The 17,831-nt window shown below is 46.8% G+C and overlaps 1 protein-coding gene across 1 annotated transcript in view; it reads right to left on the reverse strand.

The window, feature by feature from the left end:
• Positions 1 to 2,537: 2,537 nt before the first annotated feature.
• LOC146195996 (cytochrome P450 3A16-like) overlaps positions 2,538 to 17,831 on the reverse strand; it is a 60,998-nt gene continuing 45,704 nt past the window's right edge. The window contains exons 12-14 of the mRNA XM_084596315.1: positions 16,948 to 17,085; positions 6,429 to 6,591; positions 2,538 to 2,728 (exon numbers count right to left, since the gene is read on the reverse strand). Of these exons, the coding sequence (XP_084452441.1) occupies positions 2,633 to 2,728; positions 6,429 to 6,591; positions 16,948 to 17,085 (397 nt within the window). The 3' untranslated portion in view covers positions 2,538 to 2,632. The remainder of the gene's footprint in view (positions 2,729 to 6,428; positions 6,592 to 16,947; positions 17,086 to 17,831) is intronic.

Below are 17,831 nucleotides of genomic sequence, written 5' to 3' on the forward strand. Positions count from 1 at the left end.
GCGTTATCGGAATGGGTTGTTGGAAGTGAGCCCATGCAGGACCAAATTTTTGGCTACTACAAGAAGAGTAAAATTTCTATCTGAATCTTTTCTTTTTTCACAGCAGTACCTATCTACTATACAGCGGCAAAACTCGGTTGCGATTTAAGCGATGTTGCTCTACCAGACCAGACATGTAACGCGGACGCCAGGGCAGTAATGTATTAAAATGGGTGTAACAAATGCAGTTACCAGCCGCTGTCAAATTTTCTTTTTTGAGGTTACACACTGAAGCACTGGCCGTGAAAGAATGTCTGGAAAACAAAAGATCTGCTCTCCCCTGGGGTGCAGATTGTCAGATCGGCAAGCAGTTGAAGACAATTGACAATATATTCTAGCATTGCTGGGAAGGCGTGTATTAATGGGGCGCCTTCTACATAAAAATTAAGAAGTACATTTCTCTTGACTTGTATGGAATACGATGTCTCTCTGTAAAAATTGATGCTAATTCTATTTCCAGAAATAACATCATGTCGAAGGCCTGATCCATATTACTTCGAAACCACTTAAGCTCCGAATATAGGTATTGCGTAACAGGGGTAACGGCTTCCGTCTGCGGCTCTTTTTGCAGGTCTGTACTTGCGTACAGCCATCTGCAGACATGCAATTTGCTACTTGCTCATGTCACGAACCCCTAATTCCGGCATCGATTATCTCAAATATACCACCTCTACTATATGCTGAGGCAAGGTCAACTTTCCTGGTGTAAAGCTCTGCTAAACCGACATGTAATGGCATCACTAGCCGGCTGGCAACTTCATCTGACAAATTCTGCTATCTGGCGAGAGGCTCGCGATGCTGTCCCATGTTTTGCGCCACATTTTCGAGCATGAAATGTACTTCTCACAACCGCTAAGCTTCGAGGGTGTTCTCTTCTAGGCACTGTCAAAGTTGACGCTCACGACGTCATCATTATTCCTCGTTTTTATTGGTTTATTTGCAACGCCACATGACATCTACTGAAACCCTAGTCAAAACGGTGCTGTAAACATTTGAGGGCATCATTGTTAGTGGCTCCCGTTCACTCCACCCCTTGCTCACTCTCTTTTGCGCCCAAACAACTCATAGAATTTGTGTCTTGATTAATGTTCTCACACATACGCATTAGCATACATTATAGTGAAAGACCATCCGACATTAATATGAAGCATTGCTGGTAACAAGCTGCGTGAGCATACCCACGTGGCCTAGTAGTAGTGTCTTAGACCGAACCAAGGATCCTAGAGCGTTATACGCCATTTGACCCTCCATCTGGAAGGGGAAGCTCCGAGACAGAATCCCGCCAATATGCGCTGCCATTGAATCTCGTGATGCCACGCAGACAACCGACCAGTCAAAGCCCGAAGATGTAACAGGTCAACCATTTCCGGCTAGAAGTAGTAGTAAGTTGTTTTATTGAAACAAACAACAAAGCGGAAGTAAAAAGATGTTTGTTGGCCCCAGTATCTGCTATCTCATCATCAGAAGCACTTCAACTGGGGCGGCGGAAGCAAAGGAGCAGCAAGGAAGAGGTAGAGGAAATCAAAGAAGTGAGAGACAGAAAGAAAGGACAGGGTAGGTAAAAATAAAAGGCATGTACACTATGTTACAGGGGAGGAGCAGGATGCTTGCGGCCCGCCCGTAAATTGTCTTAATTCCCTGAAGCACTCGGCACAGCAGGCGGACCTCCAAAATAGATGCTAGGACTGCATCAGCCTGCTATCGTTGTGTTGGCCTGCGCCCCCCCCCCCCCCCCCCTGGAAAGACCAACCGAAAGACGTGCCTCGGCGAGGAGGAGATAACATGAGAGGAGGTGAGCGCGGCAGCAAAAGTAGTCTTTCTAGGGACTGTAAGAAGACTACTCGCGGTCAGCGCTGCCGTTTGATGGCACTGACTTTGACACTTCCCGTAAAGGCGGGTTTTACGTCCATATCCCTGAAATTGTCGTGAACCATGAAACTGATGTGATTTTCTGAGGACTGAGCCCAGGAACGTTGTTACGTATAAAACGCTACACACTGCGTTGTCACATGATGAAAGCGTATCAATTTTTGCAGCAACGTGCCGCCTGACAGTATCCGCCTTTCCGCGTGCTCCTCCTAGTGGGCGACATTTCTGGGCGCAGCCCGAGCGTGCGCTATTCCTGCTAAGCCTTCTAATCCACACAACCACACAACCACCTTTTGGGAACTTCTCTGAAGCGCTTGCCTTTTTTCCAACTAACCTCTATTTCACTCTAAAATATACTGTTCTTTCTCACCTAGTGCGCAGATTTCCGCACCGCATAAAACGATAGCATAGAAGTCGCGCGGACATTCCATTATCCTACTCTTCTTTAGTAGAAAAAAAAATCTACCCTCAGTCCCCCTGCAAATGACGAATGCAGATTCCTTTGCTTAAAGTAAGATCCTGCCTAATTGTTCTGTTTATTTTTTTCAGATACAAAGGACATCTGGAAATGAAGCTTTTGAATGTCCCTATTTTGTCTGCACTTCACATGCGCAGTTTGAACACACATTTCTTGAAGGATTTATTTAAGTCGAACAAAACATTACACAACAATTTATTAGCAAGTGTGGTCTGAAGTTTTTCTTTAATGCCTTTCCGACTTCAGTTAGTGTTTTTGCCAGCCGCATTTTCTGTCGATGACCCTGAGCTTGACTTCGTTGGGAATAAGAACAAGGATGGTCGGGTGATATTTCGGGGGGATCTGAAAAAAGAGCATAATTTCCTCAAAATAATGCGTTAAACATGTCAGCACACATAATAAAACCGGCGTACTTACAACAAGCATTTTGACGAGCAAAACTTTGGTCGCACACTCTTTACATTGGTAACCAGCTTCTCTTCCGATTGTTACAAATAAATGCTAGTTTATTTTTGTTTATTTGTTTCCGAATAATTTTGAAACATTTCGTCACTGCGAAGAAGTATGGTTTGATCGAAGCATACAGTTAATTGAGATCGAAGAGCGCGATATATGAATGAGCTGAAATTTCAGTGCTAGCCTCTGTCCAGGCACAGGGGCAGCGTCATTGCGTACTTTACTTCGCGTATTCCACGTGTTTCATGGAAACTCAAGAAAACACCATAATAGACTTTCTGAATAAGAACATGGCTTCTACGGCCCAATTCTACCAGTATTGGCGGACATCAGTGAACAGAATATTGTTAATAGCAAGCTGGTAAACCGACGTTTAGTAATTTAATTTCTTTTATTCAGACACAAAGGTAGTATCCGGTGATGGGGATAAAGCCACATACACTCTGCCAGACAGTGCCCTTACACCCATGCTTTGCTCCACAATGGTATAACAATTTAACGTATAATACGCAGACATTGTATACGTAAGATCTAATCAAACACTTTTTGAGCCAATAGACTAAAGACAACACTGCGAAATGCATTGAAATTGCTTTGAATATAACAGACATAAATAAAAGTAAGAAATTGTAGCAAGAAATCTAAGGCACACAGATATAATGAACGATATATATTACGAATACGCTATGCAGAATAACAAAAAAATAATGGGGGGGGGGGGGGGGGAGACAAATGAAGACTATACATCTGTAAATTTCAGACAACTGGTACTATGTCCGAAGCCCGAAGAGATGTGGACTGATGTTCGTGATATAATACAAGAAGTTGCTACTAAGGTAGTTCCAAAGCAAAAGAAATGCAAGAAAGCAAACTGGTTACTGAAGAGGCTTTGCAAATAGCTGAGGAAAGGAGGATGGCAAAAGTTATGGGGGAAAGAAAAAGATACAAGGTTCACAATGCGGATTTTCAGAAAATAGCAAGGAGAGATAAGAATGCCTTCCTGAACATACAGTGCCAAGCAGTTGAGGACAACAGCCAATTAAGGAACACAAGAGCTCTGTATAAGACAAAGATATCAAAGGAAGCTTCTGTGCTAAGCTGGGCGTGATAAAGGACAAGCGAGGCAAGGACCTCACTGAAGCCTCAGAGATAAAGAAGAGGTGGCAGGAATACACAGAAGAACTGTACAAGAAGGACCCGAATGTGCAAACCCAACATAAGACGGTTGTGATTACTGATCTCGAGCCGGGCATCCTGAAGAGTGAAGATGAATGGGCCTTAGCCAGCCTTGCTAAGAACAAAGCTAGCGGAATTGATGGCATTCCAGCTGAGTTGCTTAAAAATCTCAAACATGATGCTGTTAACATTCTGCATACATTATGTCAGAAGATTTGGACAACCCTGCAGTGGCCACAGGATTGGAGGAGGTCAGTTTACATCCCCATTCCAAAGAAAGGCAGTGCCAAAGATTGTTCCAACTACCGCACGATCGCGCTTATTTCGCATGCTAGCAAGGTGATGTTGAAAATCCTCCAAGGTAGGCTGCAGCAGTATGTTGTTCGGGAGCTTCCGGACGTGCAAGCTGAGTTTCGCAAAGGCAGAGGAACTAGAGACCAAATTGCCAACCTTCGATGGATCATGGAAAAAGCAAGAGAGTTCCAGAAACCCATCTACTTCTGCTTTATTGATTAAGCGAAAGCGCTTGACTGCGTAGATCACAGCAGATTGTGATCCGATTGGTTTCCGATTGAGAAAGGAGTGAGGCAAGGCTGCATACTGTCGCCCTGCCTATTTAACCTATATGCAGAGTGCATCATGAGGAAGGCTGGTCTGGACGAGTCTTCAGCTGGAGTGAAGATTGCTGGAAAGCGTATCAACAACCTTAGATATGCGGATGATACCACTTTAATGGCAGAAAGTGAAGTGGAACTCAAGAGACTTCTGATGCGCGTACAAGAAGAGAGTGAGAAGTTTGGGCTTAAACTGAACAAAGATCATGGCGTCTTGCCCTATCAAGTCCTGGAGAATCAATGGACAAGATTACCTCGGAAGGAGACTGCAGCCATGAAATTAGGAGACGCCTGCTTCTGGGAAAGAGAGCAATGGTTAGCCTTGACCGCCTAGTAAAGAGCAGAGACATTAGTCAGCCAACCAAGATCCGTATAACTCGTGCTATGGTCTTTCCAGTTGTGATGTATGGATGCGAGAGTTGGACTGTGAAAAAGGCTGACCGCCGAAGAATTGACGCGTTGAATTGTGGTGCTGGCGGAGACTCTTGAGAGTTCCTTAGTCTGCCAGAAGATCAAATCCGTCAATATTGTCGGCCATAAACCCTGACTGCTCATGGGAGGGTCAAATTCTAAAGTTAAAGCTAAGCTACTTTGGTCATCTGATGAGAAGAGAGGAGTCACTGGAGAAAGATGTGATGTTGGGAAAGGTTGAGGGTCGCCGGAGAAGGGGTAGGCAGCGAACGCGATGGTTAGATGGCATCCTCGAGGCACTGCAGATGAAGTTATGTGATGTTAGGAAGATAGTAAGAGACCGGAAAGCGTGGCGTGACATGGTCCTTAGGGTCACGAAGAGTCGGACACGACTGAACGACTGAGCTGAAGTACTATATAGCACAATGTAAATATACTCTAGGTCAAAGAACTGCATAACCATGAAAGTAGAGAAGTGCTACAGATGAAAATGAGAATTATAACCTAAAACACATGGGGGCATAAATGCAGGAGTCATTGTAATAGCATATATATTCATATTGCCAACAAATAATCATGCACTCAAGATTCGAAAAAAATCAATAGCTTTTAGCAGCATCCTTGAAATTACAGCGTATCAAAGAGTGTTCAACTTAATTTAAAACATATATGCGTTAATTTAAAAAAATTTGGTATTATGTCAGATAAATTTTGTGTCCCACAGTTACTTCTTGCACGTTAGTTAAATTCAAGAATTAAGGTCAACAATCAAAGATATGCGTCTAGTTGCAAACAGTTGCGACTGGCCATTACTATCAGCCATATCATTTAAAGTTTCGAAAATGCGATTACCCTCATTCGTGCGGTTCGAAAAACGGCGGCAAGATAGAAACTTTCAGCGCGGGTTTTTCGAAGTCCCATGTAATTTGGCATGATATAGCTCAAGTTAATGAGCCGCAGCGTCGAGGGTAATAACGTTTTCGAAATAATTAAGACTGTCGGGTCTAGTAATAATGACGGCTACAAAGCTCTACTTCCCACTAGAGGCCCAACTGTAATGCTGAAATGTTATGTATGCGAAATTAGTCAGCCAGAGTACTAGTTAACGTCATTCAACTCATTTGTGATGTCCGCCAGTACTAGTATAGCTATTCCGCATAAAATCTCTTCATGGTGAAGAAGCCTCTTTTTTTCACTTCTGGCAGGCGTTCTTGAAACATCTGGTATGTGTAACATTTTATTGTTCATGCCTGCAAAATGACGCATATTTAAAACAATTCGTGCTTTTCATGCACCAACTATTTCTATTTATTGTAGTCAGGCAGCAAATTAAGCCAACCATTCGCATGCGCGACCTTAGTCTTTGAAATAAGATACGTACTTACCGCCGTCTCGGGGCAAGTTTCGAACGAAAATCTCGACAATACGTGAAACAGGCCCAGCTTTATCATAACCATGGCAAACTTCATGCCGGCACACTGTCTCGGTCCCTCGCCGAATGGCAGATAGCTGAAAGGTTCAATTCGCTCGCGGTTTTCGCCGAGGAACCTGCAAGGGAAGCAAAAAAAAATGAAGTCTGTTTATGGTTCCATCGAAAGGCATATAGTAATTAATGTCCGATTGATGGTTTAATCACTTTTGTCACACTAAACCTGCTTCTGCCCGTGAACGGAACACAGTCGTTAGAGCGCGTAATTTTTGTTGATGCAAGTTTTTAAATATAGAGAACCAGTAAATCGCATCAAGACATTTTCGTCAATTCACCGCAAATATATCCTTTACATAAAATATATTCAGCATTTATATTTAGTCAGCAGCCTAACTTAAATCAATAGGCCAACTCATATCATGTATATTCAACATAACCTAAACGAATAGACAGACTCATTAAGTAAATGAGAATGAAGGCCTGCACTTCCGGAATTCAGAAAAGGAAAGAACATAGTTGGGATTATTTCTAAAGGCAATATGTGTTAAATATGATTCTTCTAGTACAAGGCTTCATGTACAGAACACTCTGAAGGTGGTATACGCCTCTGTGATTTAGAATCCGCATTTTACTTCTTTTAAATAGTTATTGTAAAATAAACTTGGCCATGTTGCGGGTTCGTACCTAAAATGGCAATGATGGCGCCCAAGCAAAAGCAGGACGAGCGAAAGGACACATAAAAGCTTTACTGTTGAATTTTAGTGCTTGTAACTATACGGTTGAGTTGAAAGTTAATGTTCTTTTGTGCCTTCTCTTACATCCTTCGTTTGTGCGCTATTGGTGACCGTTTAAATAGCTATAGAAGTTTTAATGAATCGTTTAGATATCTGTCATGCTAAGCAACCCTAACCAAGAGAGTGGTACATATTTCTGAAAAACGCATTAAACCACTAAATAACTCAGCAACTTAGATGCGTTTCTTTTTCTTTTAGAAATCTACACGAACAAACATGGTCTGTACCCTGGATTCCTACACACTGACCAATCACATCAACGTCTTCTGGGACTAACCAGTTTGTTTTCAGCCATTATACTCTTGTATTATGTGCTGCCATATAAAGCAGCGTGAATTATTGAGTGTACTATTACATACTTATTTTCTTCGTCAAGAAAGTCACCTTGAGTGTGGAATGCGACATCTTTAGAAGCAACGCTGTTACTACTACATATTTCTGTGCATCCAAACACGTAGTAGCAGCAATTCATGCATAAACAGTTTTATGCACCTAGATGAGCTCATTGTAAATTTTTTCTTTATATTTTTGTTTGTTTTTTTCTTCACTGCGGCAGACGGAAGCAATTGTGATTCTGGCTACATTTCAAGGTAATGCACTGAGCTGAATATAAGGTTAAATTCAAATAAGAGCTTTAAAATATTGGCATATAATTTTATCAAGCGCGAGGTACGTGCTTCTTGTAGGCACGCACCTTCCTAGACTCAGCGAGAAACAGTACTTGAATATAATAGTGAAAATTCGGGACACCTGGGGATCTTTAACGCGCGCTGACATCGCACAGCAAACGAAGTGGCGTCCGTGTGCTGTGCGATGTCAGCGTACGTTAAAGATCCCCAGGTGGTCGAAATTACTCCGTAGCCCTCCACTATGGCCCCCCTTTCTCTATATCCACTTTCACCCCCACCTTCATCCCTTCCCTTACGGCGCGGTTCAGGTGTCCACAGAGCAAGTGTGACAGATACTGCGCCTTTCCCTTCCTATGAACAAAGAAGAAAGAAGACAGTGCGTCGTTGATCCTTATAAAACAGCACAATGCGAAGAAGACACAAAGCGTACGTAGTTGCCTTCAAAAACTACATTTTCTAACTGAAACTCGGCATAGGCAGATATTCTCCCGAGACCCCATGCATTTCACAAACAGAAAACACCAAGTGCGGAGCAATGGGAGAGCCGGCTCACCAGCTGCGAGCTAGAGGCCCAGAGGGCACTCATAGCACACGCATAGCATAGCGAGGTGGCCCGACTCAGTGGAGCCCTGGACTAGGGGCCCAACCACGGCCAGGGAGGTGACTGACTTCCAGAAGAAGCCTCGACCTCCACCGCCAACAAACTTCCAAAAGACAAATAAAGTTTTCAATCAATCAAACCCGAGACCCCGCTATGTGCATTTGTCAATTTTTACATTACGTTACGAGCCAGTACACCTTGGCAAACGCATTCATAATCATAAAACCCATTTGTCCAAAAGGCTGGATAAAGCCCCTGGAACTGGACTGTTGACACGTGTTGGCACCATCTATGCACCATTAATGAAGTTTTATGATTTGAATTCTCACCAAAAGATAAGCGAAAAATTGCTGGACGGGGACATTCCAAGACGCAGCGCCGATACATTTCGCGGTGATGCAAATACGGTTATTCTTATTTAACCGGAATTTCCCAGCGTAACTAGAGTTGCATGTCCATGAACTGAAGGCGCAGAAGTTTCAACGTGCACGTGCTCACTTCACTGTTTTACAAGGTTATTAATCTTTTAACATATGTAAATAAAACCAAACAGAAAACTGACCATTCATTGATCCCGTGGCACAAAATGATACCGCACCGCGCGCGTGTGCATTACAGATGAAGCCAAGGACTAGAAAAATAAAGATTATAAGACAGGTGGAAGAAACCAGTTGAATATTGCTGCCAATCACCTTACGCATCAGAGTCAAGTTTTTGTTTCGCAGATAATTCGTTAATAGCGACAATATACCTTACCACAATTATTGACTTTAGACAATAAATAGCTTCTGCGAAATTGTAAAGCAGCTGCAGAAACCACATTCCATGATTTCTGACAAAAAAAGCGTGATGTGAACTATTTCCCCTCTCCAAGGAAAGCCAGCAAAAACATTATGGGGGCACAGAAGCTATCGGCGAGACGCGATAGCGCTCGCGACCGCACAACTGACATATAAAACGCCCGCCTCCCCCCTCCCCCCCCCCCCTTTCCTTAATCACATGCTTGCCTGGCCTAGGTGTAACGTGCCTGAGTCGGCCTCCAAGAGCACTGGAAGGTTTATCCTTATTTCACCTTCCCACCTCCAATGAACAACCCGAATTGGCAGCTGCTCCCAGCTTTCCGATATCATGTGGCGTCGTTAAGTCGCAGAAACCGTCGAATAATCTGTGCCCGGCCATGCCAGCTGCCAACTACCACCTGCCAGCACCATGCCCTTGACATTTGTTTTTTATTTCACATCGCCGACGCCAACGCCGGCCCTTGATTTTCTGGGTAACGGGACTTTACCGGTATCGCGTTAACATGAAATATTGCTTATGGCATTCGCAAGAAGCGATATATATATATATATATATATATATATATATATATATATATATATATATATATATATATATATATATATATATATATATATATATATATATATATATATATATATATATACACATTGCCAGGGGGCGCTCAGAGTGAAAGACGACGTCGAAGTGAATCGGCTCCGGACTCGCAGGACGTATCTAAACCTTGGACCGTGTGATTCTACCTGTACCGGCTCTGTTAATCTAGCCCCAGTCGCCAACACCGTGACAAATCTGGTGGAGGTCAGGTCTGATGTCCCGTACCCCTACGCTAAGCAGGAGTGCTGGTCATATATTCGAGGAAACGCCCGTTCACCGCACTAGCCGCAGGCAACGAGGCCTACCACCTGAGTTTTCCCCCTCGGGCATGACTACCAGTAGCCACGACGTCGTCGCAATGCCTGGTGCGACCCCCACCTACGTGACGTTGCAAAACCCCCGCGTCCCAAAGACCTTTCACGGGGACACCTATGAAGACGTCGACGACTGGTTGCAGCACTACGAAAGGGTAGCTACATTCAACCTCTGGGATGACGCCGCACGGCTTCGAAATGTATATTTCAGCCTCGAGGATGGCGCTCGGACGTGGTTCGAGAACCATGAAGAGCAGCTGTCGTCTTGGAGTGAGTTCAAACGTCATCTTGCGGCAACTTACGGAAGCTCAGATCGCCGCGAACGGGCCGAACGCGCTCTACACACTCGGATCCAAATGCCTAACGAAACTGTAGCGGCGTATATTGAAGACATGACGCGCCTGTTTAAGCGTGCGGATCCTACGATGTCCGAGGACAAAAAGCTGCGCTACCTCATGCGTGGCGTCAAAGTGCAGCTTTTCGCTGGCCTGGTGCGCAGCCCGCCGAAAACTGTTGCAGAATTCTTTGCTGAAACATCCACTATTGAGAAAGTGCTTCTGCAGCGAGCTTCGGCACGGGATCCCACCATCCACGCCGCCTCCGTCTCTGCTGAGTTCCCATCGCATAGCATGGACACATCGGCGCTACGGGAGCTCATACGTTCCGTTGTGCGCGACGAACTCCGACTGATGTATGGCACACCTCAACCAGCTCCTTCCTCCATCGCCAGCGTTGTCCGCGACGAGGTGCAGCAAGCGCTCCGGCCTCCATTTCCAATCGGTGAACCTGGCCCTACTCCTCCTCCTACACCACCAGAGTGTCACCGCCCTACATACTCCCAGGTGCTGCAATACTATCCACCCTCGTCGCCGTCCCTGATTCCTCCGAACGTAGCTGGGCCGAAAACAGCAGCCCCCGTGATCCAGTACGTCACAGATTCTCGACCGCCTACACGGAAAGCAGACGAGTGGCGTACCCCCGACCGACGGCCGCTATGCTTTCACTGCGGCGAACCGGGTCATGTCTATCGGCGCTGTCCCTACCGTCGACTAGGTCTCGAAGGGTTTTCCGCTGATTCTCCGCGGCCTCGCTACGGCGAACGGCCTCGAGCCGTTGAAGATTTCGTCAATGATCAGCGCCGGATCGTTCCGTCTCGTCTGCGACCATCTAGATCACCGTCACCCAGGTCTCGCCCGTCGCCATCTGCTACGAGTTCATGGGCAGCGCAGGGCCGCTCGCCCAGTCCCCAGAGGGAAAACTGAAACCAGCGACCTTCGGGGGTAGGCTCGCTGGACATCGCGGCGCGGGAGACCCCCCATTGATGCGGACACGGAAAGACTACGCATCGACATTGGAAAAGTCCGCGGTTACCGATCATACCGCCACCTCGACGCCACCACGACGCACCTGCAACCACGACGAATTGCCGGTGGAACCGACGACGAAACGACGCACCCGCAACGACGACGAATTGCCGGTGGAACAAACGACGCAACCACGCACCCGCAACGACGACGAATTGCCGGTGGGACACATGACGCAACAAAGCACCTGCAACGACGACGAATTGCAGGTGAAGCAGACCGCGTACATCGACGCAGAGCACTCAAAGACCCAGAAGCCTGACATTCGCGAGCAGATTTCGTTGGACATACCCGTAGTACTGGATGGTCGCCATGTTCGGGCTCTGTTGGATACTGGCGCTGATTATTCTATTTTGAGCAGCCAGTTTGCCGCAGTTCTCAAGAAGGTTTTGACTCCGTGGGCTGGCACAAACGTTTGCACCGCGGGTGGTCATCTGATTACTCCTCTGGGCATGTGCACGGCCAGAGTTCAAATTCAAGAATCAACATTTGTGGTAAGCTGCCTTGTTCTGAAAAGCTGTTCGCGTGACCTGATTCTGGGCGTAGATTTCCTTCGTTAATATGGCGCAATTATTGACCTCCGGAATTCTAAGGTCTCGTTTTCTACTGAAAAAGCAGTGGCCCTCAGCGGTGCAAAGCGACCACTCAATGTGCTTCGAGTTTATGAGGACAGTGTCACTCTGCCACCCCGAACCAGCACCTTCGTTAATGTCAAATGCAATGCCCTTAACGATGGTGACGCAATAGCCGAAACTAACGTATCGTTACTGTTGACACAAGGAGTCTGCGTGGCCCGCAGTTTGATACATCTTCACCGTGGTCAGTCCAAGGTACTTGTTACAAATTTTTCGCACGAGTATCGGCACCTTTTTCGTGACACTTCCGTAGCTTTCGCCGAACGCATATCTGATGTCTCCGAGTGCTTGTCAGCAGAAACCGTGCCACCGCCCACATCTCTCGACAATCTCGATGTCAGCTCAGAGCTATCGGTCAGCCAGCGCGACCAGCTGTTTTCATTGTTACTCGAATTCAAAGAGTGTTTTGCATCGTCGTCAAAAGTGAATCAAACTCCCATCGCCAAGCACCAGATCGTGACGTTCGATAATGTGCGCCCAATCCGCCAGCACCCCTACCGCGTCTCTTCGACCGAGCGCGAAGTTATTAGGTCACAAGTTAAGGAAATGCTCGAAGATGAAGTTATCCAGCCTTCCAATAGCCCGTGGTCCTCCCCGGTCGTTCTAGTTAAAAAGAAAGACGGCACGTTCCTTTTTTGCGTCGATTACCGCAAACTGAACGCCGTAACCAAGAAGGATGTCTACCCCTTGCCGCGGATTGACGACTCTCTCGACCGCCTTCGGCGTGCAAAGTATTTTTCATCCATCGATCTAAAAAGTGACTACTGGCAGATTGAGGTCGATGAGCGAGATCGTGAGAAGACGGCCTTCGTCACACCCGACGGCCTTTACGAATTTAAAGTTCTACCTTTCGGCCTGTGTTCCGCGCCGGCCACATTTCAGCGGATGATGGACACTGTCCTCGCCGGCCTTAAATGGCAGTGTTGTCTAGCCTACCTAGATGACGTGGTGGTCTTCGCAGAATCATTTGCACAACATCTTCAGCGCCTGCGGTCAGTACTCGAAGCCCTTCGATCCGCTAACTTGACACTTAAGCCACAGAAATGCCACTTTGGCTACCGAGAGCTTAAATTTCTCGGCCATGTCGTCAGCGCCGCCGGCGTGAAGCCCGACCCTGACAAGATTGCTGCTGTTGCGGAATTTCCGATTCCACGTGACAAGAAAGCTGTTCGCCGATTTCTCGGCTTGTGCAGTTACTACCGGCGTTTTATCGATAAATTCGCTGATCTCGCTGAACCGCTGACTCAGCTCACCCGGGGAGACACCCCTTTTGTTTGGACGCACAAACAAGAAGCTGCTTTTGCCGAGCTGCGTCTCCGTCTCCAATCGCCGCCTGTTCTAGCCCATTTCGATGAGCAGGGGGAGACAGAAATACACACCGACGCCAGTAACATTGGCCTTGGGGTGGTTCTCGTGCAACGTCAAGAGGGTGTTGAACGAGTCATCGCCTATGCCAGCCGTACTTTATCCCGCGCCGAGACGAACTATTCAACTACTGAAAAGGAATGCCTCGCCATTATTTGGGCGGCTGCGAAATTTCGCCCCTATCTTTATGGTCGCCCATTTAAAGTTGTCACTGACCACCATTCTTTGTGTTGGCTGGCCAACCTGCGTGACCCATGCGGCCGCCTAGCGCGATGGAGCCTTCGCCTACAGGAGTTCGATCTCACTATTGTTTATAAGTCCGGACATAAGCATGAAGATGCTGACACGCTCTCCCGCGCGCCTGTCGAGCTCGCTCCACCAGACACGGATGACGCTGACAGTTTCCTCGGAGCTGTTGATGCTTCAGATATGTCACATCAACAGCGTGCAGATCCAGATTTACGAGCACTGATTGATTATTTAGAAGGTCAGCCAGCCACCATACCTAAGTGCTTTTCTCGGAGCCTCTCAACTTTCTGCCTGAGAGGTGGTGTGCTTTATAAGCAGAACTCTAGATCCGAGTCAAGAACCTACCTCCTCGTGGTACCCACAGCTCTGAGAGAGGAAATCCTTTCCGCGTGCCACGATGAACCAACATCTGGCCACTTGGGCTATTCTCGCACACTTGCTAGGATACGACAGACATTCTACTGGCCCAACCTTGCCACTGTTGTTAAGCGCTATGTCAAGAGCTGTCGGCAATGTCAGCGTCGGAAGGTTCCGCAATCAAAGCCTGCGGGCCTCCTCATGCCCATAATACCACCACGAGCACCATTTGATCAAGTCGGCATGGACCTTCTCGGTCCTTTCCCTCGGTCCTCTGGTGGCAACCGTTGGATAATCATCGCCACAGACTATCTGACTCGCTATGCCGAGACCAAAGCGTTACCTAGTGGTACAGCGTCTGAAGTTGCCCATTTCTTTGTACACCAGATCATACTACGGCACGGTGCTCCTACCTGTATTATTACTGATAGAGGGACTGCCTTTACTTCAACAATGATGGCCGAAGTCTTTCATCTCAGTGGTACGGCGCATCGAAAAGCTACTGCTTACCATCCGCAGACCAATGGGTTGACGGAAAGGCTTAATAAGACCATCGCGGATATGCTGGCGATGTACGTCGACGCCCAGCACAAGACTTGGGATGCGATCGTACCATATGTGACGTTCGCATACAATACGGCAGTCCAAGAGACTACACGTTTCACGCCGTTTCGCCTCGTTTACGGCAGGGAGGTTCGGACGATGCTGGACGCAATGCTCCCTTACCAAACAGATACCGAAATTTGTTCTGACGCCGAGCAGTTTGCCCAAGATGCTGAGCAAGCACGCCAACTAGCACGCGTCCACATCACCCAGCAACAGGACAGGGATTCACGCCGGTACAACCTCCGCCACAGACAAGCTTCCTACAACACCGGGGACCAGGTGTGGGTGTGGACTCCTGTTCGACGCCGCGGCCTTTCAGACAAGCTAATTTGCCGCTACTTCGGACCGTATAAAATCGTGCGACGCATCAGTAACGTCAATTACGAGGTGCTCCCGGATGGATCAGAGCACACAGGCCGTCGGCTACCTCGTCCAGAGACAGTTCATGTCTTGCGGCTGAAGCCGTACTTTGCACGGTGACTGACAAACTACATCTACAAACTTTTTTTGAGGGGGGAGGTTGCTTTTGTACGCTTGTGTGCACGTGTAACTGTGTGCGTTACGCTTAAGGAGGGAGGAATGCCAGGGGGCGCTCAGAGTGAAAGACGACGTTGAAGTGAATCGGCTCCGGACTCGCAGGACGTATCTAAACCTTGGACCGTGTGATTCTACCTGTACCGGCTCTGTTAATCTAGCCCCAGTCGCCAACACCGTGACAATATATATATATATATATATATATATATATATATATATATATATATATATATATATTTATATATATATATGTGTGTGTGTGTGTGGCTTGAGGGAAAGACACCAACAGCGGCAATGACTCTACGGTCCCGTTCCAGAGGTGTGCTGATATGTTGGCGATAGTTGTAGTGAGCGCCGCAAGCTCGCAGGAACTTGCTCCGCCACACGGCGCGCACCAACTTGCTTCTTCGTATCATTCAGATCCGCACAGGTTTGTTTATGAACTCACGCCCTGAGAGACATATCGCCGGCTCCGCGGCGGAAAAAGGCATCGGAAAAAATAGAGACGAGACACTGTCGTTGCTCTTATCGCTTTTTTTGCCACTTCTCACTGTTTTCTGGAGCGTTGTTTTTTTATCATGAGCCTGGAGCCTTCGGACAACCTCTCACCTCACACGACGATACGATCGACCAACTAAAGGCCCAACTCCAACGACATATCCTGGGCGTCGGCGCTCAGCGTCGGCGCTGTTGACGTATACAGAAACCGGTTTGAGCATGAGCACGGTACGAGACGCCAGCAAACTTGAGCGGAGCGTCGACTCGAGATCTGTCCGTGCTAGATTTCGGCGTCAGCGTTCACGCAGGCGCCGAGCTGCTCACCCGCGTAGGTCTCTCATTGGCGCGCGTCTAGGCGCCGTACACCAATAAGAGGACAGGGTGGCCACGACCTCTGAATTTTGAATTTTCGCTCGCGCCGAGTCTTCGCGTGCTTTTTCTTTTTACTTTTTTTTGTCATCGTTTTGCACCGTCGCACGTGGTCGTGATGGCAAAACCCTTCGCCGCCCATCGGTTGATCTCAGCCGTGGAGGAACAAAACTAAAAAAACTCGTCTCTGCTACGGTCGCGGAAAACGGGAGAAATTGATGTTGCGTCGATGGCGTCGCAGACTGTATTGAAAAGCCGAGAAAAATGTGGAAGATGTATACGTTAATTTGTGCAGAAGTATAAAGTGTAAACTGTAATTAAGTTCCATGTCTAAATTAAAGCAGAAATTATTGAGTGACTATTAAAACTGCAACAACGCACCAGCGCGAATACAAGCGTCAGCAGTGATCGCCAATTGTGCCAGCGCCGAGTCCCATGGAGATGCGCACCGCTTTGACGCCCACTGTGGCAAGGCGCTGACAGCGCCGACGCTGAGCGCCGACGCCTAGGATACGTCGTTGGAGTTGGGCCTTAAGGGCTAGCGACTGTCTTGACGCCAAATCCCGAGGCCTGGCGTGGGCCTTTGTGGCGCGAAATCTTCATGATATCAGACGCACCTCCTGAGCAACTTCCCTACATTCACCTTTCCTTTACCCAATGAAGTCGTACTATTGTCTTGACTTCGCCATGGCCAATCAAGTAGTCCAATTCAAGGCATTTATGGGAACCCCCTCACTATCTACTTTCCACTGTACTTACCTTTCCGGGTCAAAGATCTCAGGATTGGGGAAATACTTTTCGTCATGATGAAGGGAGTAAATAGGAATTCTAACGAGTGTTCCTTCATCGACAGAAATTTTTCCAACAGTAGTACTCTGAAGGCAGGTTCTGTATGTCCTGTAAAGAAAAACACAAATGAAAAGTTAATTTTTCACCGTATGCATCTTGTTCCAAGCGCATACTTTCACATCGTTATTTCTTGGGCGAATAACATTATTTCCGAATAAAAATGATAAAACAAACAAAAACATTAGTAGCCATTCAGATCTGCTGACGGCGTGAAAGGGACATTGAAGTAGTATACACACAACTGTGTTTCTTGCGTAGGAAAGTGTAGCTAATTGCCCTATATCGGAAAGTTGGTACTTTATTGTGAGATTGTTCCAAGATACAGCCTTTTATACAAAAATACCAGGTTTGGTATAAGTCTTTGGCGTGGCTGCGATAGCACTGAGTCCTATCAGATGGTCATCGAGTACTCTATGGTATTGACTATAGAGAGGAAATGGAATGTCTAGGCAATGCCGGCGATAGGTAGGCAATGCAGAAACATTTATAGGTGTTCGTTAAATCGAAGCTTTGTACTCATGTCGTGCGTTGTTCTTGTCCTCAATGAAACATAGCGCGCACCTACTACGAAGGACTGACCAAAAACAGGCGGCGATTGAAAACTGCTCAAAAATTTATAATTCATAAAATAAAAGGGGAAAGCGCAAATAGCTGATATAAACTTTGAACACATCGGTTGATCAAATAGAAAACTCAATACGAGATGAGGAATACATGCAGTGTATTTTGAGTATCGATTACACTGGAAGTTTTCAGCTTCAACAAAGCTAGGTGAACATTCAGACATGAGACAG

Source organism: Amblyomma maculatum, chromosome 3, assembly GCF_055883805.1.
Source record: "Amblyomma maculatum isolate TAMU_Amacu chromosome 3, ASM5588380v1, whole genome shotgun sequence".
NCBI classification, from domain to species: Eukaryota; Metazoa; Arthropoda; class Arachnida; order Ixodida; family Ixodidae; genus Amblyomma; species Amblyomma maculatum.